Source organism: Rhinolophus sinicus, linkage group LG02 (genome assembly GCF_036562045.2).
Source record: "Rhinolophus sinicus isolate RSC01 linkage group LG02, ASM3656204v1, whole genome shotgun sequence".
NCBI lineage: Eukaryota > Metazoa > Chordata > Mammalia > Chiroptera > Rhinolophidae > Rhinolophus > Rhinolophus sinicus.
The window spans coordinates 139593438-139618068 of record NC_133752.1 but is presented as its reverse complement, the minus strand read 5'-3'; the positions used below and the strand labels follow the sequence as shown (position 1 = coordinate 139618068).

General features: G+C 40.3%; 2 protein-coding genes and 1 non-coding gene across 4 annotated transcripts in view; 2 read left to right on the top strand and 1 right to left on the bottom strand.

Moving 5' to 3' along the window:
* Positions 1-24631, top strand: part of XPOT (exportin for tRNA) — a 133752-nt gene that overhangs the window by 6210 nt on the left and 102911 nt on the right. The gene's annotated exons all lie outside the window — the stretch shown is intronic.
* LOC141570255 (U6 spliceosomal RNA) lies at positions 4813-4917 on the top strand. Its single transcript, XR_012494262.1, has one exon. It is a non-coding gene; the product is annotated as a U6 spliceosomal RNA (small nuclear RNA).
* The window catches only part of LG02H12orf56 (linkage group 02 C12orf56 homolog), a 68799-nt gene continuing 59883 nt past the window's right edge, over positions 15716-24631 (bottom strand). For both annotated transcript variants that reach the window (XM_019732433.2, XM_019732434.2), the window contains 2 exons: positions 21084-21262; positions 15716-18977 (listed from right to left, as the gene is read on the bottom strand). In XM_019732433.2, the coding sequence (XP_019587992.2) occupies positions 18866-18977; positions 21084-21262 (291 nt within the window). In that variant the 3' untranslated portion in view covers positions 15716-18865. The remainder of the gene's footprint in view (positions 18978-21083; positions 21263-24631) is intronic.

Below are 24631 nucleotides of genomic sequence, written 5' to 3'. Positions count from 1 at the left end.
CACTAATACAGAATCAGCAAGGTTTCATTTTGGAGCAAGTATTGTGTGAACTGGGTTGCATTTTAGACTATCTCATGAATTAATTCTCCATATATTTAACTGGAAATCACTAAGGTCTCTAGGGTTGAGATGTTTTATTCCCTTAAAGTAGGCATGGAGAATCAAAGAAGCTGAACTGAACTACCATTTGAAGTAAAAAGGAGCACAGCTAAAATGAAAAATAGATACTGTGTTTGATTTCAGCTATCTAGTGGCAGGCACTTAACAATGCAAAGCCTGAATCTGATGGCTCTACCTCCATGCCTCCCATTTAGTCACCGAGTCTTGAGGCTGTTTCTAATTCTGCAGCCCCAGAAAGCACAGGTTGACTGCTTCTGGTTCAAAGTAAAGGCATGGGGATGCTTTTCAATATTGTAGAGAACCAGAGTAGCTAGGACCTGAAGTGTCCAAGATGGAGATGCTCTGGCTTATTTCCAGTAGTATCTTTGGGACGGAAGCTGGCTCCAGATCTAGCCAGACTGTGGGCAAGTTGCTCCAGACTAAACTTCCCATTCATGAACACAGATTGACACTGGCCTGGCATAAGCAACAGAGTGAAACAGGAACCTTAGGAAATCATATTTGACAAAGGATTAATATCCAGAATATAGATAGAACTGTAGTTCAATAAAAAAAAAATCTGAAAAAAATGTGTATATATATATATATATATATATATATATATATATATATATATTCTGATTTAAAAATGGGCAGAGAAGATCTGCAAATTGCCAACAAGCACATGAAAATATGCTCAACATCACTAATCTTTAGGGAAATGCAAATCAAAACCACAATGAGCTATCACCTCACTCAATAGGACAATTAATAGGATAATTACTATTAAAAAAATCAAACAGAAAATAATAAGTGTTGGCAAAGATGTGGAGAAATTGGAAACCATGCACATTGTTGATAGGAATACAAAATGGTGTTTCCTCAAAAAATTAAAAATGGAATTACCCTATGATTCAGCAATCCCACTTCTAGGTAGCTATCCAAAAGAATTGAAATCAGGATCTCAAAGAGACATTTACACACCCGTGTTCATAACAGCATTATTTACAGCAGCCAGGAGGTGGAAGCACCCCAAATGTCCATAAACAGATGAGTGGATAAAGAAAATGTGGTATATACATGCAATGGAATATTATTCAGCCCTACAAAGGAAGGAAGAATTGATGAAAAGAGGGACGAAGGGAGGGAGGGAAAGAAGGAAGGAAGGAAGGAAGGAAGGAAGGAAGGAAGGAAGGAAGGAAGGAAAGGAAAGGAAAGGAATCCTGTGACATGCTACAATATGGATTTTGAGGACATTATACTAAGTGAAATAGCCAGTCACAGAAACATAAATATTGTATGATTCCACTTATGTGAGGTATCTAGTCAAATTCATAGAAACAGAAAGTATGACGGTTTTGGCCAAGGGCCTGGGAGTAGCGTAGAGGGAAATGGGGATTGTTATTTAAAGAGTATAGAATTTCAGTTTTGCAAAATGAAAATGTCCTAGAGCTTGTTGCACAACCATGTGAATATACTTGACACTGAGCTGGAGGAAGAGAGATCATAAATGGCCCACAACAGTTAAAGTATTTGCTATCTGGGCCCAGTACAGAAAAAGTTGGCTGACCTCTGCAAACTATATTATTTATGGTACATTTTGCATTTGTGTATTCTGTTGGTGTATTAGGTGCAAGAAATAGGAACCACCCATACCATTTTAAACAAAAAGGGATTTAACACAGGGAATCAGGACCTTACAAAATCATTGGAAAGGCTGAAAGAAGGGTCACTTAGGGCCTCCAAGAATGGGTCCTAGGACAGGACTGCTGGACTTGTCTACTGGAGTAGCTGCTACCTCTGCAGTTGAGTTCAAGACATGCCACTGTAGCGGTAATCTAATGATCAGGAAGCCACTGCTGACCCTGTGACAACGTCTCAACACCCACGAAATTAGTACCTAGACATTGAAATACAAGGTGTGATAAAAAAATACAGTGAATGTTTAAATTTAAAAATATTTATTGCAGTAAAAGACCCATTGCTATTAATCCCCCTCAAAATACTCCCCCTCGCTTCGAACACACTTGTCCCATTGTTCTTGCCACTTTCTGAAGCAGTTCTGGAAGTCCTCTTTTGTGAATGTCTTTAGTTGCGCTGTCCTGGCTGCTTCAATGTCCTGAATCATTTTGACTTCAGGGAAGAGCCAGAAGTCCCACGGTGCCAGATCCGGTGAATAAGGTGGATGAGAACACACCTTAATGTTTTTATTTGACAGAAATTGCTGTACCAGAAGCGATGTATGACATGGAACGTTGTCATGATGGAGAATGAAGTAAAGACACTCACGGAAGCAGACTCTAGGAATGAAGTAAAGACACGCAAGAAAGAGGACTTCCAGAACTGCTTCCGAAAGTGGCAAGGACGATGGAATAAGTGAGTTTGAAGTAAGGGGGAGTATTTTGAGAGGGATTAATGACAATGTGTTTTTTAGTGTAATAAAATTTTTTTATTTAAACATTCACTGTATCTTTTTTTTTTTTTTCCAAGTCAAGTTGTTGTCCTTTCAATCTTAGTTGTGGAGGGTGCCGTTCAGCTTCAAGTTGTTGTCCTTTCAGTCTTAGTTGTGGAGGGCACAGCTCAGCCCCAGGTCCAGTTGCTGTTTTCTAGTTGCCAGGGGCGCTGCCCACCATCCCTTGCGGGACTCGAGTAGTTGAACCAGCAACCTTGTGATTGAGAGCCCACTGGCCCATGTGGGAATCGAACTGGCAGCCTTCGGAGTTAGGAGCATGGAGCTCTAACGACCTGAGCCACCGGGCCGGCCCTTCACTGTATCTTTTGATCACACCTCGTAATGCTGCAGAAAAGCCCAGTGTGTCCACACTTGAGCTTGCCAGCAGAAACAAAGCAGATAACTCTAGTCTGGATCCACCTTCCAGTGCTTCTAATTGGCAGAAGTAGAACCCTAATTGCAGGGTGGTGGGGAAATGTGGGTTTTCTTTCTTTAGCGCCTGCAGTATAAGGAAGCACACTAGAGGTTTGGAATGTATGCTGAGAGTCAGTTCAGAGTACCCACCACAGCTGGTCTGTGGCTTTAGGCCCTTTCCAACTTTTCTCATCTTTGGCCAAATCCTTATTCTTTTATTTGAGAAATCTCTGCCACTCCCTCCCCTACCCTGACCCATACTGGATGGGATGCCCTTTTGTGAACTTCTCGTAGCCTCTTAGCTCGGGCTCTGCAATGTGCGTACCACTCCATATCGTAATAGCCTGGTTTCTTCCTCTACTAGACTGCCAGCTCCTTGAGAACAGAAACTCAGTCTTATTTATCATTGCATAGGTAGTTGGTATATATTTGTTGAGAATAATAAATATTAATAGTTCCTATATTATTACTCCCCAAGAAGCATTTCTTCTCCTGTTTTCTTTGTAACATACTCTCATGGGCTGATATCTGTATACATTGAAAGCTCAGTAAATGCTAACTTTCTGGCTTTCTTTTTGATGTGGCAAAGGGAAGTTCCACTGATACTCCATATATATGTGTGTCCTTGTTTGACTCTCTCTGTACCTATCTGGGTTAATAAATACTATGGAACAGCTAAGATTTGAATAGTTCCTGTATGCACACACACACACACACACACACACACACACACACACACAAGTGAGTGTATATGACATCCTCACAACTATCCTATTAGGTAGACACTGTTTTTATTCACATTTTATAGGTGAAGAAACAGGCCTAGAGAAGGTAAGTAGCTTGTCTACTGTTACACAGTAAGTGGCAGAACTGGGACTCACCTCAAGGTCTGGCTAATATCAAAATTTATACTCTTACCCATTATGATGATGGTGATTGTGATAATGATGACAGCTGATGATTCTAGACACTGCGCTAGGCATTTTACATGTGTTATCTCAAGCTATATATGTCCTTGTACAGGATTGATGCTTAGTAGTTGTTACATGTGGTAAGGTGGACAAAGCTCTTAATATCTGTGGTCTCTTCCTGGCTGTGCTACTAATTCACTGTGTAACCTCAGGTAAACTACTAACACCTCGAGCTCATTTTCTCTGCAAAGCAGTGATTGATCTTTGAAATTCTTCTAGTTCTAAAATTCTGGAACTCTGTAAGTGAATTCTACTTGGTTTTCCTTTCCATAATTATTACTTCTATATATAGTAAGACTTTTCTCACTCTTTAATTTCTAAATTCCTATAGGATCTCCATTTTATTTTATGGTTTTGTGAGAAAAACCATCTTCCACGGTACCATAGTTCAATACTCTGCATAGTGCATAGGCTCATGAGAGGTATATATAGAGAGACTGAGGTGTGTCCAAGGGGAAATACCCATCTTCACAAAAGCTATACTTATTGTCATATGTTACCTTTCTTTTGGGGCTGACATTCAAATGTAATTTAGGGATGCCTCAGAGAAATCAGCACTCAGCACCTTTGGAAACTTTTCTGTAGTTGGAGATAAGATTCTTATCCTGAAAGCAGAGCTGTGGTCACTGTCCAAGCATCTACTCCTGTGACTGAATGCGGAAAGGTTTCTTTTATGAAAATTATACTGCGTGTATATAAAAATGTCTTGGCCTATGGATAATGCCAGATACAGTAGGGAGTTTTCTACAGGGAACCAATTTTTGTTCTGTTCCTTATCTCTTATAAGGCAATCAGAGAATCACAAATCATTTCATAGCTTTTCTGAGTCTTTGAGGAATAACTTTTTAGATAATGAAATTTTAAAAAAAGGAAGTAGCTCACTTCAGCAGCACATATACTAAAAGTGGGACGATAGAGAGAAGGTTAGCACAGCCCCTGCACAAGGGTGACACGCACATTTGTGAAGTTGCCATTAAAAAAAAAAAGGAACTAGAATTCTCCCCGAATATATGAATGTCCTAGGCACAGTGCAAACTATTTCTGAAACTCTGACTTTATATCTGTAGTTCATACAGTTTCAAGAAAAAAGCTACAGATCAAATGGGAAAATTGAGCCAAAAAAGCACATGAACAGGGAAAGAAAATAACTTTTAAAGATAGCTATTTTTAGCTGCTCGTTTATATTCTGGGGGAATGGCAAAAGTCACTTCTGGGGTAAATGGAACTTCTGTTTGAGGAGGAAAAAAAAGATGGACCTTTTGGGGTTGTGAGTCCATATGGGATAGGATTTGAAAACGAGAATTATATTGCTGGGAATTACAGAAATTTAGACCCTAAGAACTCAGAAAGGAGATGGAGGAGAAGGAAGTGTGAGCAAAATGGCAGCAGGCAGGACCCATGAAAAATTTCCCATGTAGAAAATGGCCAAAGAATTTTTGGATACTGATATTTCCTGTCCTGTGCTATAGTATTATTCCCAGACTTTCAGTATAATAGTCGTTATAAACAACCACTTGGGGTGCTTGGGGACTAAATGAGGACCCTGTCCAGTGGTCACAGCTAGGATGAGGTAGGGCACAGAGAACATTGCAACCATAAGAGAGGCAAAAACAGGAATTTAGAGTAAGAGATTGTCAAGAATTCCTTCCTGACTTTGAGGTAACCTTCAGGAATCATACCTGTGTAGTAAAGGATTGGATAAATTTAGAAGCCTGGGAGTTTGAGGTTATTCCAGACTACACATGGAGGGTTAAACCCTGATCCCCAAGCAATGAGGAAACCCCCAAACTGCAGGCTCAGCATGGATGGGCCCACATGCTCTTGGTCCATTTTCTTGAAGGATTTGAATACAGAGTGTCCATGCAGAAAATTGGAGACTGATATTAAGAATTATTCATCTGACGGGAACACTACATATTTAAAAACAACAATAACAAAACAGAACTCTGTAACCTGTTCATATATGGATCTGTGCATTTCTTAGTAACTGTCACCATGGTAGCAAGGCCGTTTGACAAGAATGCCTTCTTAGCACAGTACATAGAAAGGAGAGAGAACAGCTAATCAGTTACTGTCTTACACCTTTCTTTATTTAATTGTGTTGGTCATGTACCACTGACTGTTAGGCCCAGACACTTCTCTCCCTAATAGCATCAAGCACAGTGTTAGGAATATGTCAGGCATTCAACCCTGTACTGATTGTACTGACTGAAATAAATGATGTTTCTGCTATGTCTTCCTTTCTAAGAGTGAGTCACTCGGCAGAAATTTGATTTTAAAAAGGCTTATGCATTTGTCTAGGGGATCAAAACTAGTCCATTCTCTGGATTGCACTGGCCCAACATGGATTTCGGGTTCAGGGGGTGAAAGGACAGCGATTAGGTCCTCTGAGATATTATATTGTTAGAAGACTAACGTGTGAGTGGCAGTAGTAAAATAAGTAAATTCATTTTCATCAGTGAGGCCATTGAAGAGCCGGAAGCTTTGTGTAAGGACTTGCAGGGCTGCTTCCCGGATGCAAAGACAAGTTTGGCAGCAGTTTCTGAAGTGTTTAATGTCAGGCTTGAGTTAAAAAACGCAGAGGACAGGGAGTTCACAGATTCAGTCTTAAAAATGGGATAGCTTTTTAAGCCCCTACCCCCACCCTGTACACAGTTAACGCTCAGCTTAGGAAGCCTCCTTATTCTATTATAGCTCCTCGAGTTGGTGATAATCTTTTATTATAGCTTTTTCCCTAATACAGTCTTACATTTCATTTTGTCATCTATATAATTGTTCTGAGTTAGTAATAATCTTTTATTATAGCTTTTTCCCTAATAGTCTTACATTTCATTTTAATTGTCATCTATATAATTGCTCTGCATTTCATTGACTTGCAATTCTATGTTTTGTTATTTCACATTTCTTTCTTACAAAATGTTTAAACGTAGACACACCCTCTTTAGTTTAATAGCCAGCATGCCCATATTTGCCCCTTTCAAATCTGGGTTCCTGTAGTTTCGACAGAGTCTCAAAGTATGTCATCTCCAGCTGAGAGATTAACATTCTAATCATGCTCAAGGCCAAAAACAGCTGCAAGAATGTGTCCTTGGAATTCTTGAGCAGGAGCTTCCAGTTGATAAAGCCCAGATTTGGGCCAGTCTGGTGGACCAGTGCTGGGCCGCGATTCATCATCACACTCTCACCCGCACGGGGACAAACAGCAGGACCAGCCTCCTGTGGGACAAGCTGACAAGGCACTGTGCCCAGAGAGGAACAGGTTAAACCCTTCCAAACCTGCTAAGGAATTTGACCTAGTTCCTGGAAACTGGAGTGTAACTTGAAAGTATAATCGGTCACAAATGTGTTTCTTTCCTCCTCAAAATTACTTTTGAACCCCTGTGAGACAGAAGTCATCTCTCTTCACGTGGATTCAGACCGCCACCATTGATAAATCTAATTCAAGATGAAATTTGGGGAGCAGACAAATTATGTGACTTCCTTTTATCAACAGAATGTTTAGGTCTCTAGTTGCGAAAGTCTGTGAGTACACAGACAAAGCGGTAATAGCACTCAGGTCTCCTAGGTCTATTTTTGCCACTGTGTTTAGCACAATGCCAAGCACAGGTGCTCAGTGAATGTTTGTGGAATGAGCGAATGAGTGAACAGCTCCTCACAATTTGATTCCTGCTACTTCTCCAGTTGTATTTCCTATTGGCCCCCTTCCAAAAATATATATAGATAGCTAGATATATCTGTATATAGATATATATTTTATACTCTAGCAACATGGCTACTCAGTTTCCTAAAAACTTCTCCTGTTTTCCTGATTCTGTACCTTTGGTGTTGCCATACCCACTGCCTGGACTGCTTTTCTCTCATATCTCTCGTATCCCTCATTATGAAAATGTTACTATTTTGTCATCTCTAATGCTATACTTCCTTCATAGAAATTTTACTATCTCAACAGGATATAATACTTCTTCTAACTCACACAAATTTGAACTTCTGGCTTATTTATTATCAACCACCTTATAATTATTTCTGTGGTTAACTTACTCCCCTTGAGATATGTATGTATGTATATACTCATGTATATCGTAAGCTTCTTGAAGAGAGGCACTGAATCTTGTTAATCTATGCAGCACATAGTTGACATTAGAGAATTAGTTGCTGAAATAATTACAGTAATCAGTATTGCTAATGCCCTCCTTACTTGAACCCCAGGAAATTTTTTATCATTTTTCTTAAAATCTAAAAGTTGTTCTCATATATGAGCGTTATTCAAACTCCCGAACTAGATTGAAACTGTACCTTTGTCAACATTTTCTTTCCAGTTAATTCTGCAGGAGACTGGAGTGCTCATTAAGATTCTCCCTTTGTGTTTTAAATGATCCTGCACTTGTGTGATTCTTTTAGTGACATGATTAGCATCGTTACAATTCTTGTCTTCTGCTCCTCAGAGAAAATCTTTTGAGTATTTCTTCCTTAAGTATGTATGTATCATTAAATGTTTTAATTCCTCTCCTCATTCATTGCTGTCATCTTGCCCACATTATAAAAAGGTGGCACTTCTGGCCATTCATCCATTTACATAGGAGATAGAGGTCTTCATGAAGACCCTTGGGGCTGTGCTTTCTCCATATTATTAAACGTTTCTTTCTACAGATGACGTCTTCTTGACACTTAATGATAAAACCAAACATTCTCCCACCCCACCACTTTTTTTAAATTATCACTACCTGCAAGGCTTAGAGAGGAGATGGAGCACAAATTACCCCAGAACTGAGCCTAGAAATGAATTGAGAAACTTCCTTCTTGAAAGCAGAAACACCGCTGTGTGCTTTAATTCCTAAGACTTCGAGCCCTCCTGAGGAAGGTTTGTAATACCTCATTTGGGAGATGCTAAGAATTTAAGGCAAAAGATATAAACAGGTGGACAAAGTTGTCCTTTACAAAATGTGGGATAATCTTTATTCTGACAGTACATGGGTAGCAGTCCTGGATTACAACTTTCCAAGTCTCTGAAAAGCATTATTGTTAAAAATCAGTGCTCCTCCAGTCAAGCCCTCACCAGTTTTTATTTTAAATAAAATTCTCTTTTAACCACGCTCCTTCTCTTGCAATGCAACTGTGGTTTTGCTTATTTCCTCTATCAATTTCCCCCCATTGCCTTTTCTCCTTTTCTAATCATATTTTGGTCCTTCTTTTTTTCAGTCTCTTTATTCTAATTTACATCATAATATTTAGTCATAAAGTACTGTTCTGTTTTCGAGGTAATTTCATAGTCTTCTTGTCTTAATTGATCTTATTTTTCAAAACATCTATTATTGATATGTGAAAATTATCTGAAATTTAAATTTCACTATCTATAAATAAATGTTTTATTAGAATACAGCCACACCCATTCATTATGTATTGTTTATGGCTGCTTTTCTCGCTATAACAGCATTGAATAGTTGCAACAGAGACTGTACGGACTGCAGAGCCTAAAATATTTACACTATCTGTCCATTGACAGAAAAAGTTTACCAGCCCCTGGTCTACAACATAGTTGGATGAGACTACAAAGGATCTGGGGTAGGAAGGAGGAAATATCACTGACCAGTGGAAATGGATTTAAAAAAAAATAAAAACAGAATGCTACCAGGCAGAACCAGGGAGCAAATCAGGATGTTAGGGAGCTTAGGCAGACACTCATATTTTCACCCGAATCATTATTGTAAGATCCTTCCAAATCTGAGCTCTCCTCATCTTGCAAATTTCTCCCAGAGTTCCATTCCTCATCTATTGCTCTGATCATATATTGTTCATCAGAAACCCCCAGGGGTTTCCCATACCTGCAGATGTCTTTGTCAGGACCACTTAGCTAGGTTCCTGTGTGATCTGACTGCATCTTAATTTTCCAGCCTTATTTTCCAGGACTCACCTTCGATAGAACCAGACTCCCTGCCTGAATTTCAGTATTCTGGGCTTCCACTCGTACTTTCTCTTCTACTTGGGATGCTTTTCTCCTCTCCATGTCCTAGACACACTTTATTATTGTTATCGTGAAATATTTCAAGCATACAGAGAAGTAAAGAGAATCTGTGCACTTACCACCAAACTTTGTCAAATCTTATTTTGCCACGTTGTTTGGTTTAAAAAGAAAAAAATCACAGATTTAGCTATTTTTAAAACCTCTTCAAATACAGACTATTCTAAATAGGCCTCCTTGATGCATCCAATCAGAATTAAACTCTTCTTCCTGTAATTTCCTATAACACTTTGTACCTTTGTCATCTGGCCTACCCTGCCCTTGTAAAATATTTTCTTTGAGTATTTATTACTATTATCATTTCCATAGAGTGGTGCAAAGGTTATTTTAGATAGTCCAAGGAAAAGACATTTTAAAAAATTGTTTGTGTTTATTTAAAAATGTTCATTAGAAATATGTACACACAAGTGTTTTGTGTGTATATATATATGCATGTATATGTATATACATATATATATGTATGACATCAACTCCATGATTTCCCAGGTATTCTTTAGGACATGGCTAATGTAGGTAGAAATATAAGAAAATTATTGAGTAAATAACGATGTTAGAAAAATATTGAGTAGATAAAAATACAGATGACATGGCAAAAATTTTGAAGGTTGTACTCAAAATAATTTAGCTTAGAAAACAGCCTTTTAGAACAGGGATCCAACTTGACTTAATTTTATTTTAATTTTTTTTAAATAAATTTTATTGGGGAATATAGCAGCACAGTGTGTTTCTCCAGGGCCCATCAGCCCCAAGTCATTGTCCTTCAGTCTAGTTATGGAGGGTGCAGCTCACACTGGCCCATGTGGGAATCGAACTGGCAACCTTGTTGGTAAGAGCTTGCGCTCTAACCAACTGAACCATCTGGCCACCCCAACTTGACTTACTTTTGTGTACCCTAAGTATCCAACTAGCTCAGAATAGATGCTTTTGAATTGAATTGATTTCTCTCTGGGACAACGAGATCCTTGAAAATCGTGTGGAACCTGCTAAACCTTGTGATAGACCACTTTTAAGACCGTTCCACCACATTGAATGCCTGACACATAGACCACAAACAGATAGTGCTTTTTCCCCCTCTCCCTTCCTTGTTTTTGGTTACAGGTTGCCCCAGTTGGGGCTTGATAAACATGAAATAATGCTGATAACAGTCATCTTCTGAAGGCATGAAGACTCAACGTTGCCAGAATGCTCTCATTAGTATCACTTCAATGGACCAATCTCAGCACATTTCAGTTTGTGAACAACTTTGGTTCTTGGATTTGGTCCAGTAGGTTGTACACACACACACACACACACACACACACACACACACAGATACACACACAGACACTTTCTCTGAGAATATATATTTCTTACAGAAGTATTTCGCAGTCTCCTTAAAAAATCACTATTTTGTGGCATCTTTTCATTATGTTAACCCTGAACCATCTGAAGTCACTCTGGCAACTGAATTTGGTCTCGAGATTTGGCGGTGAGGACTCATTTTGTTGTGTAGCAACCAGTACACGTTAGCCAAATTATGTCATGCAGTTACAAAACTGCTGTCCTGTCTTCCAGCTTTCCTGAGTAAATGTGATCCTTTTATAAGTTTCATCCTACCCTAAAAGGACGTTATATGTTCTCAGATATCGGAGGATTCTAATTGTGATAAAATATTTCGCTTTCTTTCTTATAAACTGTATTGAGGTGGTGTTTTGAGAGTATGGGGAGTGGGGGGCACCCCTGAGGCTTCCGAGTCACAAGGGGAGATCAGAACATGTCTGAAGTTTGGTTTAACCCCCAAAGCTTCACTCATCGGACTAGATAAGCTTATGAGAGAAGTCTATGAAACGTCTGTAAATGGCTTTACCTTCTTTGTTTCCTCACTCCTATAGCTAAGACGCAGGTCTTTCCTGATCTTAAAACTCCACGCCAGAACTGGCCTATAACCAGGGTATGTAACCTTACACTTTGTCATCCAAATGAGGATACTTTTGAAAATGAAACAGGGCGTGCTAGGAAAAAAAGGCATAAACCACTGAGGGAAACCATGATGTTCAGTCACCATACTTAAAACATTTGAGCCTCTTCTCCTATAGCAGAGCCTATCAAATGGAGTCTAGATTTCAACTTGAAAGTCTGTGGGGTTTCTTAGAGAATTTAAAGTTTTGTTTTGTTTTGTTTTGTTTAAATGAAATGCCTGTGTTTGCATTGTTTACTTTGATCCATTGTTTGCCCCTACATGGGAGAACTGTAGTTGTCCCTGGCCAAAAAGAGAACAGAAGCAGAATTCACACATAGGGAAATATATTCAAGCCAAGTAGAAGTCAGACCTCAGCAGGGCCTGTTAAATAAAGACACGTAGTAGTTCTGAGAGAAAAAAGTGAAACGTGATAGCAGAGGATACTGAACTCAAGAGTCTATGTTGTACATTTTACCATATTCATTTAGCAAGAGGAGACGGAGTTTCGGCAAAACATCATACATGGCATTAATGATTTTAATTGGCACTTCATTTTATAAACTTTTAAACTATCAATTTGTGTTGATTTTATAAGAGCATAAGGAGCTTTCTTACACCTAGATTTATGTTAGTACATATGAAAGCAGCATAACAACAAAAAAATAATGAAGATCTGCAGGAACTGGAAAAGTTTAAAAATCAATGCGCCTGTTGAGAGCCAAGTTTTACTTTTGTCTTCCTAAACCAGCTCTGCCCTCTGGTGGTTGTGTTTGCTCACAGACGTAAAATACTCCTTTTGTAAATGTGTCCTTTCCAAATTCATTTGTAGTTCAGCTGTGCGGAAGACAGAATAATTTCCCTATAGAAACAATGGTATAAATTATGGCTGCACAGTATGGCAGGATGGCCCACAAAAACCCACAGCGGCCCTCTGTCACTTGCTCTACACCCTGCTCCTCCCTCCTCCACTGCCCTCCTTGCTGACCAGACAGACAAGTCACCATATGCGTAGTCACTGCCACCACCGCTACTACTCTGTCCTCACTACCATCATAGAAAGAGGAGGAAAGGGGTTAGTGCTTCAGTCAAAACCAACATCTTTCTTTATAAGCACAGCTTCTGCCATGAAACCCCATACCCTTTGGGGCCTTCAAAGGAACGGACCACCTGCAAGGAAACTTAAAGGTCCTCTTTGCCTCTCTCAGAATCTTGGGACCAATAGTAAACAACCGTTGCTTCCTTTTCTCCTGCCCCACCCGTGGCCCCTCTTAGTTGTCCAGAGTCAAAGCCACCTTCCAAGTAGAAGGCAACAACAAAGGAAAGAGACCAGACAAAAATAGAAAGAAAACCTTTTGACCCAAGGTTTCCCCAAACCCAGAAGCCAGCAATCTCTGAGATATATAACCAGTAAACTTTCAAAGACTTGTCTCCTCTATGCTTTATAATGTAACCCAGTCCCTGCTAGGGGCTGGCTGGAAGAAGGGTTGAGAGACGAAGCAATCCCAGTCTAGTTGGTGCACATTGTATGCCATCAACACTTACGTTGTCAGCTAGGATTTGCACTGTGTGATGCCTCGTGCCCCTCCCCAGTAAAGGACAGTTACGATGTGGACCCTGCTGTGTCCAAACAGATATAAATCCCAATTTTAAAAGGACTAGAAGAACTCTGTGGAATATTATTGAATCCATTTAAAGTGACAAAAGGGAAATTTTATATAATGATTTTAACAATGTAGAAAAAAATAGCTGGAAGAACATATAGACCAGTAAAACACCAGAGTGAATTATTTAATTGGGAATTACCCTCACAGTGATTTAATATTGCATAATTTTAGTTAAATGTTCTTGATTGTTTTGTTCAGCTATTGCTACATAACAAACTACTCTAAAATTCAGAGGCTTTAAACACCCTTTATTTTAAAGTTGAGATCATAGCAACAGAGAGTAGAAAGTGGTTGCCAGAGACTAGGAGGTGGGAAAATAGGGAGAGGTTGGTAAAAGGGGACAAGCTTTCAGTTAGAAGATAAATAAGCATGAGGCTCTAATGTATAACATGGTGACTATAGTTGATAACACTGTATTGTATCATTGGAATTTGTTAACAGAATAGAATTTAAATGTTCTCATCAAAAAAAAATTTTTAAAAGGTAAATATGTGAGGTGATGGATGCACTTGGGGAAATCCTTTCAGCATATATGCATATCAAATCATCACATTGTACATGAAATATCTTACAATTTTGTCAGTCATATCTCAATAAAGCTGAAAAACCCAACCTTTTATTATGTCTCACAATTCTGTGGACTGGCTGGGCAGTTCCTTCATAGGCCTCACCTGGGGTCCCTCAGGAGTTTGCTGTGAGGTGGCAGCGAGGGCAGCCAGTTCTCTTCTCTGTGTCTCCGTCTACACGTTTCTTCGGTGCATTCCTCCACTCAGCATAGAAGAGGCACTTTGTACCAGGCACTATTCCAGATGATGGGATAGACTATTGAACAAGACCTACGAGGGCCAGACCCTCGTGGAACTTACATTCTTAAACGCTTACATTGCAAAGAATAAGCAAATCAACTTATACATTATACGGTGAAGTGGGTTGGGTGGGAGGCTACTTTGCAGTGGTCCAAGCAGCTCTCTTTAGGCATGACACTTGAAGATCTGGGGGAAAGCATTTGCTAGTGTGAATTTCCAGGGCCCGAAAGAACCTTGGGGGACGGGACTATTAATTTGAAGGAAAACCACAAAGGCCAATATCTGTGGGGAGTCGTGAGGGTGAGAATGATTGGATTTGGTCGCAGAGGTAGTCAGAGACCAGGTCATGAGGGGCCTGGAAGGCCATGGTTAAGGCTCTGGATTTCATCCTCGGTGATGAGAAGCAATGGAAGAGTTTTAAATCAGACATTGTGTTGATTTTCTTGTTCAAAAAAATCACTCACCTTAGAGAGAAGATTGTAGGTGTCCAGGGTGAAAGCAGGGTCACTAAACAGACTACTGAGTAGGTGACGGAGGTTTGGCTGAGGGTAGTAGCAGTAATTAAGGGAAGTCAGTAGATTCCCGATAACATTTTGAAGGACTTTCCAATAAGCACTGCTGATGGGTTACATTTAGGGAATGAAGAGAAAAGGGACAACATGGAGGTCTCTCAAATTTCTCTTTTTTGAGCAGTGGAGTAAATGAAGTATCAGTTACTGAGGAGAGACTGGTGAAAGCACAGACTTTTATTGTTGGCGAAGGCAATCAAGAAAATTTAAAGTTCTGTTGCACACATGTTTAAGTATCTTATGCTCACTCAATAATTTGTAATTGAACTGTGTGATTTTATGTAAGGTTTATCCAAATCTGTCTAGGAATAAGCCATGTTATAACCAAGTGCCATATTATCTGGGAAATTGGAATAAATGACATGTATTTAAAATAGAAGTTCACTAAGTAAATTAGTGTTTCTGTTAAGATAATAGGTACTACTTATTGAGGGGTTTTTCTTTGTTTGGACCATATGAAATTACAGATATCATTTTGAACTGGAAAAACAATGCCATATTGCTCATCCATTGTATGTTAGCCACAGAGCTACCGTGTTTCCCCGAAAATAAGACCTAGCCAGACAATCAGCTCTAATGCATCTTTTGGAGAAAACATTAATATAAGACCCAGTCTTATATTATGTTAGATAAGACTCGGTCTTATGTTATAATAAAATAAGACCGGGTCTTATATTAATGTTTGCTCCAAAAGACGCATTAGAGCTGATTGTCCGATGAGGTCTTATTTTCGGGGAAACATGGTATTTGTTTATCGATAAATGAATGAATATGTATAAAAACTCTCAAGGTAGGCTTTTTATTGTCTTATAATTGATAAAATAAAGTTCTGAAAGAGGTTAAATAACCTACCAAAAGTCTGATGACAAGTAAGTAGACAGGCAGGAGTCAAAACACGATCTTTCTGACATAGATCTATACTCTCAGCCACCAGGTTCCACTACCCACATTTCTAGCCAGGGAGTCATGCTGCCTTCCAAATGAGAAAAGTTTCAGATCCAAAAGACACAGCTCTACAGACACAGGAGTGCTTGGTCTGACAGTCTGACCAGATGACAATTGAAAGTGGTGCTACCAGTGAGTGAGGTTCAAATGGAAATATGTCAAATACATTATCCATTGTAGGAACTTCAAGCTTTCCCCTCTTTACATAGTATCTAAATTATCTAGACTTCGGTAAAATGAACAAAGTCTTCATTTATCTCCTCTGACACTCCCTATGAATCAATGAGGAACTCTGCAAGTACAGAATGGCTACATCAGTTTTATCAGTAATTAGCTGTTTGAGTCAAAGGTGGAAAGAAGTTTAATGACTGAAAGCTTTCTGTCTCCCCGCAGGAAGAGTATTTCCCACATCGCTCTTGCAGTGATAGTACCCCTTCATGGTGGTGAGCATAGAAATGGTCACTTGTCAATTAAATCACATGCCTGCTAATAGGAAACTGAATTTTCAATTTAATAACTAAGTGAATCTGTTCTTCAATGCTATATAGATCAAGGGCTCTCTGAGTATATTAGCTATACCCCAAGTTGGTCCAAAAAATAAGGGCAATACTTACTAATCTCGAATGTCTCATCGGTTTGGGTTATTATTTTAATAATAATGAATCCCATGTACTGATTCCTTACTACATGCCAGATACCATATTATGTGCTTTACTGACACCTTTTCATATAAATCTCCTAACAGCCCTGTGGGAGAGGTTATATTATCTCTGCTTTCACTGACACTTAGAGATGTTGAGTAACTTCCCAAGGTCCAAAACTAGTGCAGAGATAGGATTTAAATTCAACCATTTTGGCCTCAAAACCCATGTTCTTACCCCCTATTATACATATGTTTGTTTTTAATGGTACAGCTGTGACTGTACTATTTGTGGGGTGCAGTAAATGGCAACGCTTGTATTATAAAGGTGGTCAGAGTCCAGAATCTTGAACCCAGCCTGAAAACTGGTCATGAGTGCTTGTCTTTTTGGTGCTCCTTTGTTGTTTATGTGATTTTCATATTCATAATTTTTCTACAGTGAGGTTTCCTGAAAAATAATTATTTTGTGGTTGAGGTCAATGTTTAGTCAATCAACTGTGTCTGACCACTAATAGATATGGATCATTTAGTGATTTTCTTGGCTTTGGCAACAATGCAAAAGACACACAAGAAAAACACTATGGCAGGATAACCCTTCAAAGCATTCATTTCTGGGTGTCCGCTCTCTTCCAGACTGTACAAATGAATAGACATGATCATAAGAAAATCAGGGTGACAAATATTTAACCTAAAGAGCTACTGCCTTAGGAAGAGTCAGGTACATTCTGACAGAGCCTTTGCTCCCAGAGATGAGATAGGTGTGTGCTCAGAGCAAAGAGAGCAGCAGGAGAGAAGAGGCGACATGGGCCAGACGGCACCTGGGAGAGAAACCTGCAGCCCTCCAGAGCCTGCACTGCCAGCCCAGAGCCCAGGCGCTGCTTGGAAGCTGAGACGAACTGAGTTGGTACCTTGTCCTTCGATAGGTTCCACCTTCACCAGTAGTCAACCCACTGTCCATCCTTTGTCCAGTGTGAAGTGTCGCTTGCCTGTTTCCCAAGAATCTTTTCATATTCTTCTGCTTGATTGTCTCTTGGGCACAGTCCCCCATCTAACAGCCCAGGACACTCATAAGCACCATTTGGCTCCCCTTGCTGCCCCCAGACTGCAGAGTAGAAGACTTGTCCTTGATAGGTGATGGTGGAGAAGGCGTGGACACTTGGCGGAGTGATGTTGGTGACTGCTGAAAGGGAAATGTTCGATCCGAAAAAAGCAGGATTATTTGGAGCCAATGCGAAATCATCCACTGAGCCAGGGTAGCAGAGGAATGCACTAGTCCGTTACAGTGTTAAGTGGCTTATCACCAGCAGAGAACATTACAAACTGGCAGAGAACTTGGGGAACTCCTAGTCCCGTCCTTCCACACAGGAGAAGAGGCCCAAAAAGGAGACATGAGTTGTCAAGGTCACGTAGCTGGTTAATGGCTCAGGCAGAACCAGAGATAAGATGTCCTGAGTGAGTCTAATTCTGCCTCCACTGCACAGCGTAGGCAAATCTGGCTTGGGAGGTGGATTTCTCTCTGATCCTACCTCAAATCATGCTAAGTCGAAGGAAGGTCCCGTTCCTAAGTTCTTAGAAGCCCAAATTCAATAGCTCTCAGTGATTCCAAAGTTGAGGTTTTGTTGGGTTCAATTAGTGTATTGTTATAAGATACAGTGAAGACATTTTTTTTTTTTAATGGTTGGGAGAGCATGACTGTTTATAGACCATTTCTCTTTTATAGCGACTCTAGGAGACATTAACCCACAGGTGCCTGAAACAGAGTAGCAAAATGTACTTAATTTTGTTGAAGAAAGTCCAAGCGTCTTTCTCTGTGATGCATGAGGAACTGACCTTCTCATGCCTGTGTTCTTCTGCTCATTCTTCCATGACTACTTATGTCACCAGAATTTTGGCAGGTGGAGAACGGGGCTGTCGTCCTATGGCTCAGCATTTTCTCTAATGATCACTTTGTAGTTTATACTCCACCACCATTTATCTTTGGATATTTCAGTGGCTTCAAGCCACTCACCGTTACTGCACCAACAGATATCATCAGGTTGCACTTTCTCCACTTGCTCTCCACGAGCTTCTGTTCCCTTTATAGTTTTTTGTCTTTAGAAACTCTTTTTTTTAGAGAAACACTAGTGTTTAGCACCAATTTATATGTGCAGTGTTATTTAAAGCTTCTTTTTGTGACAGATAAAAAACTTGAAGGACTTCTCTTAGAAAGGGTTTGATGGAACATTCAAATACAATCTTTGATGACAGGACAAGAGATGGCCAGGTACTAAGTAAATCAAAAACTGTTTCTCATAAATATTAAGTTGACTCCCAATTAACATTTTATACTCAGTTACTAACATTTCACACATTATTTCTGTTCAACCAATTTCAGAACTTCATGAAAAAGTTGAGTGGTAGGCTGGGTAATGGGGTAACACCGTGGGAGCCTTTGTTCCAAGGCTGACATATGAATAAAGTACCTGCAAATCATAAAAAGAAACAAAAGAGAGAGCTTTAAAAACAAGAATTTTTACGCTGGTCCCATCAGTATGTACACACTCGCTGGTGTCGGAGTGTCGGGTGTGGGGTGTCGGGTGTGGGAGTCTCAGCCACGAGACTCAGCCAGCACGCTCAGCCCTTCCCCCACCCCCATGTGACACAGGAGATCTTTCAGCTCACTGAAGCACTTTGCTTCGGCCAAGCAAGTGCATTTCATGAATAATGTATCCGTCATGAAAGCATTAATAAGAAAGCCAGGCTGTCCTCACCATAGTGTGAGCTGAGGTTCTGCTTCTTGTTTGCTCAGGCAATACTCAGTAGGGAGATGAAATGAAAGAGTCAAGCCGTAGAGTCAAGAGAGAAGAGTAGGGTTCATCCCCATAACTTAAGTGAAACTATAGGACAGGCCAGGAGAATAGATAAAAGTGAGAAACCCTTTAGCCATCCCTGGAATGGCTTAAAAAATTGATTCTTAACCCATTAGAATTACCTGGAGAGGTTGTTAGTTTTTTAATGTCAATGCCCAGACCCCACCTCAGACAAATTGAACAGAATTTCTACATATGGGACCTGGGTATCAGTATTTTCTAATAGTTACTTCGGTGATTCTAAGCACGGCAAGTTGAAAATCACTAGTTTAAAACAAGAATCACAAACCCAAATGCCCACAGGTAACATAGTAGGAGAAAGGGTAAGAGTAAGACTAGAAAGAGGAGACAGTGGCAAACTAAGCAGTACGGCATCACCTGAGAGGGTAGCTGCTGTGGAGCTCTGCCAACCATTGTCATGTGCAAGTGTGACACCATTTTTGCCAGTTCCTCTTATTTTTAAATGTGCATCACTGATTTTTAAAAATTGCTTTATGTGACACATGCTATAACATGGGTGAACCTTGAAACTATTATGCTAAGTGATAGAAGCCAGACACAAAAAGCCATATATTGTATGATTCCATTGATATGAAATGTCCAGAATAGGCAAATCCACAGAGAGAGAAAGATTAGTGGTTGTCAGGCTGGGGGAGGGGAAGATATGGAATGACTGCTTAAATTGGTAACAGGTTTCTTTGGGGGTGTTGAAACTGTTCTGCAATTTGATAGTGGTGATGGTGGTACAACATTGTAAAGTGTGTTAAAGCCACTGAATTGCACACTTTAAAATGTTTAAGTGGTGAATTTCATGATATATGAATTTTACCTCAAAAAAAAAAAACGAGGAAAAAATTGGGTTGTGTGGACCAACTCAGAGCGGGCCAAACAAAACCATTTTTTAGGAGCCAGAGTAGAACCGATGGTATAAAAGCACATGGAAGAAAAACAGGACCCTCCGATTGGGTGGAAAAGCTTTTAAAAACCCATCTAAGGCCACAATGCCTGCCTTCACATCCATTTATGTGTCCATCCAAACTGCTGGCAAAGCTATGCCTGCTGCACCCTTTTCATCTTAAGTCAGACACAGCCTGGTTTTTTCCTTGGTAGGTGCTAATGCAAGGCTGTACAGCTAAGTGCACTTGGCTTTGCCAGCCTATAAATAGAAGCAGGAACCCCTGAGGTGCGAAACAGGCTGGCTGATGAAACCAGTGCTGTGCTACTGCTGCTCTTCCTTACTGATTTGTTTTTGAGAGTAAGAGAGGGGTAAATGAAACAAAAAACCAATAACCACATTCATTCATTGTTTCTCCTTTATCTATTGTTTTTCCCCAATGACTCAGTTGAATTCACAATCCATAATTTTTCATCCCTCCCCTTCAGTGGGTTTGTTACTCTTAAATACTCACAGCACGTTAAAAATCATTATAACTTCTGTGAGACGCTAGCTGCAATAAAGACAATGAGTGAGAAACAGTTCTTCAAAGAGAGTTTGATGTTTCACTAGTCTTTTCTGGCCTGGGAATAGATTTCAAATGGCAGTGGTTCTTAGAGCTCCCCGAAATCCTGCCTTACTGCAGATCAAAGTGAAAGACTATTAAAATCAAAAACAGAATTTGCCAGTGTCACTTAATCTAAATAGTGGGCCGTTTTGCAGTTTTGCATGAAAATCAGAAATGAGTGGATTTTTCTGCAGATGAGATTCAGACTTCTCCTTACCTGAACTCTTCTCCGTAGTCATTCCTGATGTACTCAGCTAGCGTCTTGCTGTGCTGCAGACAGCTCTTGAGGATGAAAAGCTGCTGGTACAACAGAACTGCCTGGCCGGGACTTAGCAGCTGAAATGAAGCCGAAAGCCCCTTCACCACTTGCTTCACAATACTGGCCACAAAAGTAATCTAGACAAGGAAAATGCATTACATGTAGGCTGTGTGCCACTCATAAAAGTGCTTATTTCCGCTGGGGCTTCTACTAGAAATGTAGGCCGAAGCCCTCACCACCTGTACCCCAGTGTCCTGGTGCTATTTTCACTGACATGGTACTCAGCAAGCATAAGACCATTGACCAATTGGGTTTACCCGTTGCCGCTCTACAAGCAGGATCAGACTAGTACTGACTGTCAAGGAAGTTTGGCTCCAAACGGGAAAGAGAATACTCGAAGCAGAAGTGGAGACAGAAGGGGAGCCTGGAAAGGTCTATGGCCTCCTATGGAAGATGGTTTCTCTTCTATTGTTAAGAACAAGTGGCCCACAGAGATAAACTGCCTGTGACTTTCAAAGAAGGTTCCTAGAAGGCAGTGGTTCTCAAAATTTAGTGTGTATGAAAATCAGCTGGGCAAGTCACTAAACATGCAGAATCTGGGGCCCCACCTCCTTATCTTTAGCATAAATAATTCTGATGGATTTGTGCCCTGGACCACACCTTGAGAAACACTAAGTGTGAAAGCAAAGAAAACCAGACTTGACACAAACACGTAAGGTCGATGTCACTGTCAGCTGGGGTTTTCATCGAGAGCCTGTCCCTTGTCGTTTCTTGGGGGGAAATTAAAGTGGAAGAAGTAGCAGTAATGTGAGAAGCTCCTGCTTCTCACACACACACAACACTGTAAGTCACAACAGAACTAAATATTAAAAAATGAAAACAATGGATTCCACGAGTCTTTTTTTTGGGGGGGTGGTCACATTTTCAAACTACTATCCATAAATGTGGGCTACTATAAGAACCAGGAGGAGAGTGTTAGTGCCCTTCAAGCTATAACCTGCAAGTCACTCTGTATACCCTTAAGTTAGTATCAATAACCGTGTCACCTTTTCTGTTGATATTGCTACAGGCCCTTCCTGAATAGGGCAGGTAGTCGGAAGTGGGTTTCCTTCAATACAGACCCATTTACACATGTTGACTAAACACTGTGTCAGGTAAACACAGACTGAGGATGGAGAGTGTGGAGCAGTGGAACAGAGCAATGCCTGCTAGCAGATTAAAATTTTAATTTCTTTAGCATCATGCTCTAACCAGGTAAAAGGATCAGCCAGAGCTGAGTGACATGCAGGTGTAGTCAATGAGCCCAACGGTTGCCTTGCTTGCAAATTCTCTCAAAAGGTCTGTTTCTACCCACACTCTTGAGAACTGGGTTAATTTGGAAGCTTTCAAGTGTTAGTGGTTTTTTGCCACTCTTCGTCCTGACTTTATGTCATAGACTGGCCTTATCAACTCAATTCCTTTGATGAAGCGAACCAACGCTAGAGGTTGATAAAGAAACTTTCCTGTTGCTTGGAGTTCTTAAGACCCCAGATTTCACACGTCAGTTCAGGTGATAGGGTCGGCAACCACTGCACAGAAAAAGTAAAGGTCTTGCATCTTGCACATACCAGCTTCTATTGCTGTGAAGGACTATTACTTAATGACAGTCCTTGAAGTGGGTGTGAGACTGGTTAGAATCTGTGTGCTGCTAAAGGAGCCACGTTCATGGACCCCATCTCGGTATAGGCAGCTGGCTGTACTACTGACAAGTGTACCCTCAGGCTCCAGCCAGGTTTTTGTAAACGTGTCACAGGGATCTGGCAAGAGAATCTAGATTCCCTAAGACACACCGAACATCACTGTAGAAAAACAGCTCAAAGCAGGAACCGAGAGCTGGTCAATGGAGGCATGTTTGTGTATGGAAAAAGAATATATTACCGCATGTCAAATCCTCCATTAGCAATGAAAATTTAGTTTGGATGATTATCTTTTGAAGAGATTTCAAATTAAATGTATATTGACTCAAAGTATGTATACATGAATGAATAAAGAGAAACTAAGTTTGGGGAGATGAGAAGAGATTAAGGGGTAAACCCTTTATTAGAATTAATTCAGCAGATATTTTATTGAACATCTATTATGTGCCTAGCACAACAGATACAGCTCCTACCCTCATGGCACTTGGAATCTGTTGGGGGAGAAAGATCAGTCATGATAGAGTAGGTTATCTTATGGTAACACATCTCACAAAATATCAATGCTTTGCTTAAAACAACAAAGGCTTGTTACTTGCTCACACTGTGTGTCCCCAATACTTCAGTAGGGGGTTCTGCTCCTCGTAGTTACTCAGCACCATATAGAATGCTGCCAGTCACCACGCCAGAAGGAAAAGAGAATCCAGGGAAGCATGCACTGGCCCCTAAACCGTCCTGCAAGAAGTGATACAGGCTACTTCTGCTCACATTCCTTTGGCCAAAGCAAGAACAGAGACCCATCTAACTTCAAGTGGGAAGGGAAGTACAATCCTGGAATCCTGTGCCTGGAAGGAGCGAGAGCCAGAATATGTGTAGACACTAACAGCTACCACAGCAAAGAACCAAATAATAACACAAATGTAAACTGCAACAGTGACAAGTCCTCTGAAGGAAAGGAAGAAGAGGCCATACTATGACTATGTGTGCCTATAATGGGGGAATGTGACCTAGTCAGAGGTCAGAGACTCCTCCCCCACGCACCCCAGGAAAGGGCACTGAGGCCTGAAGGATGTGCAGGAGTTAACTACCGTGTTTCCCTGAAAATAAGACCTGGCCGGACCATCAGCTCTAATGCATCTTTTGCAGCAAAAATTAATATAAAACCCAGTCTTATTTTACTATAATATTATAGTAATAATAATATAATATATTATTGGGTATAATATATGGGTATAATATAATATAGTAAATATATACCTGGTCTTATATTAATTTTTGCTCCAAAAGACACATTAGAGCTGATGGTCCGGCCAGGTCTTATTTTTGGGGAAACACAGTAGGTGGGAAAAGGAGGGAAAAACATTTCACACAGATAGACAGACAGGTGCTAAAGGTCCTGTGATGGGGGTGCCGGGCAATGAGTAAGAGACTCATATAGCATGGGGAGAGACTTAAAGCAAGGGATGACATCATCAGACTTGTCTTCTGAACAGATCTCTCTAACTGCAGTCCGGTGGGAAGATAGGGACAGCCAGTGCCGGGGCGACTGTCGTACCAAGGACAGGCAGTGGTACTGTGGACTAGGACGCTGCCTGCAGGACAGGGCCCGGGTGACCGCAAGTCGTGTATTCATACTCGCCGACTCATACTTACTGTTTAAGAGAAACGTTCCTTTTCTCACTTAATTGTACAGACAATACTTTAATATTCTGTTTTCTCTAGATCTTAGGGTTTTTCATGAAATAAAGATCACATTAAGATGTCATTTCAGTACCTTCAGACCCCAGTATAAAAACATTTTAATTATATAATATAATCAGATTTGCACTTTGC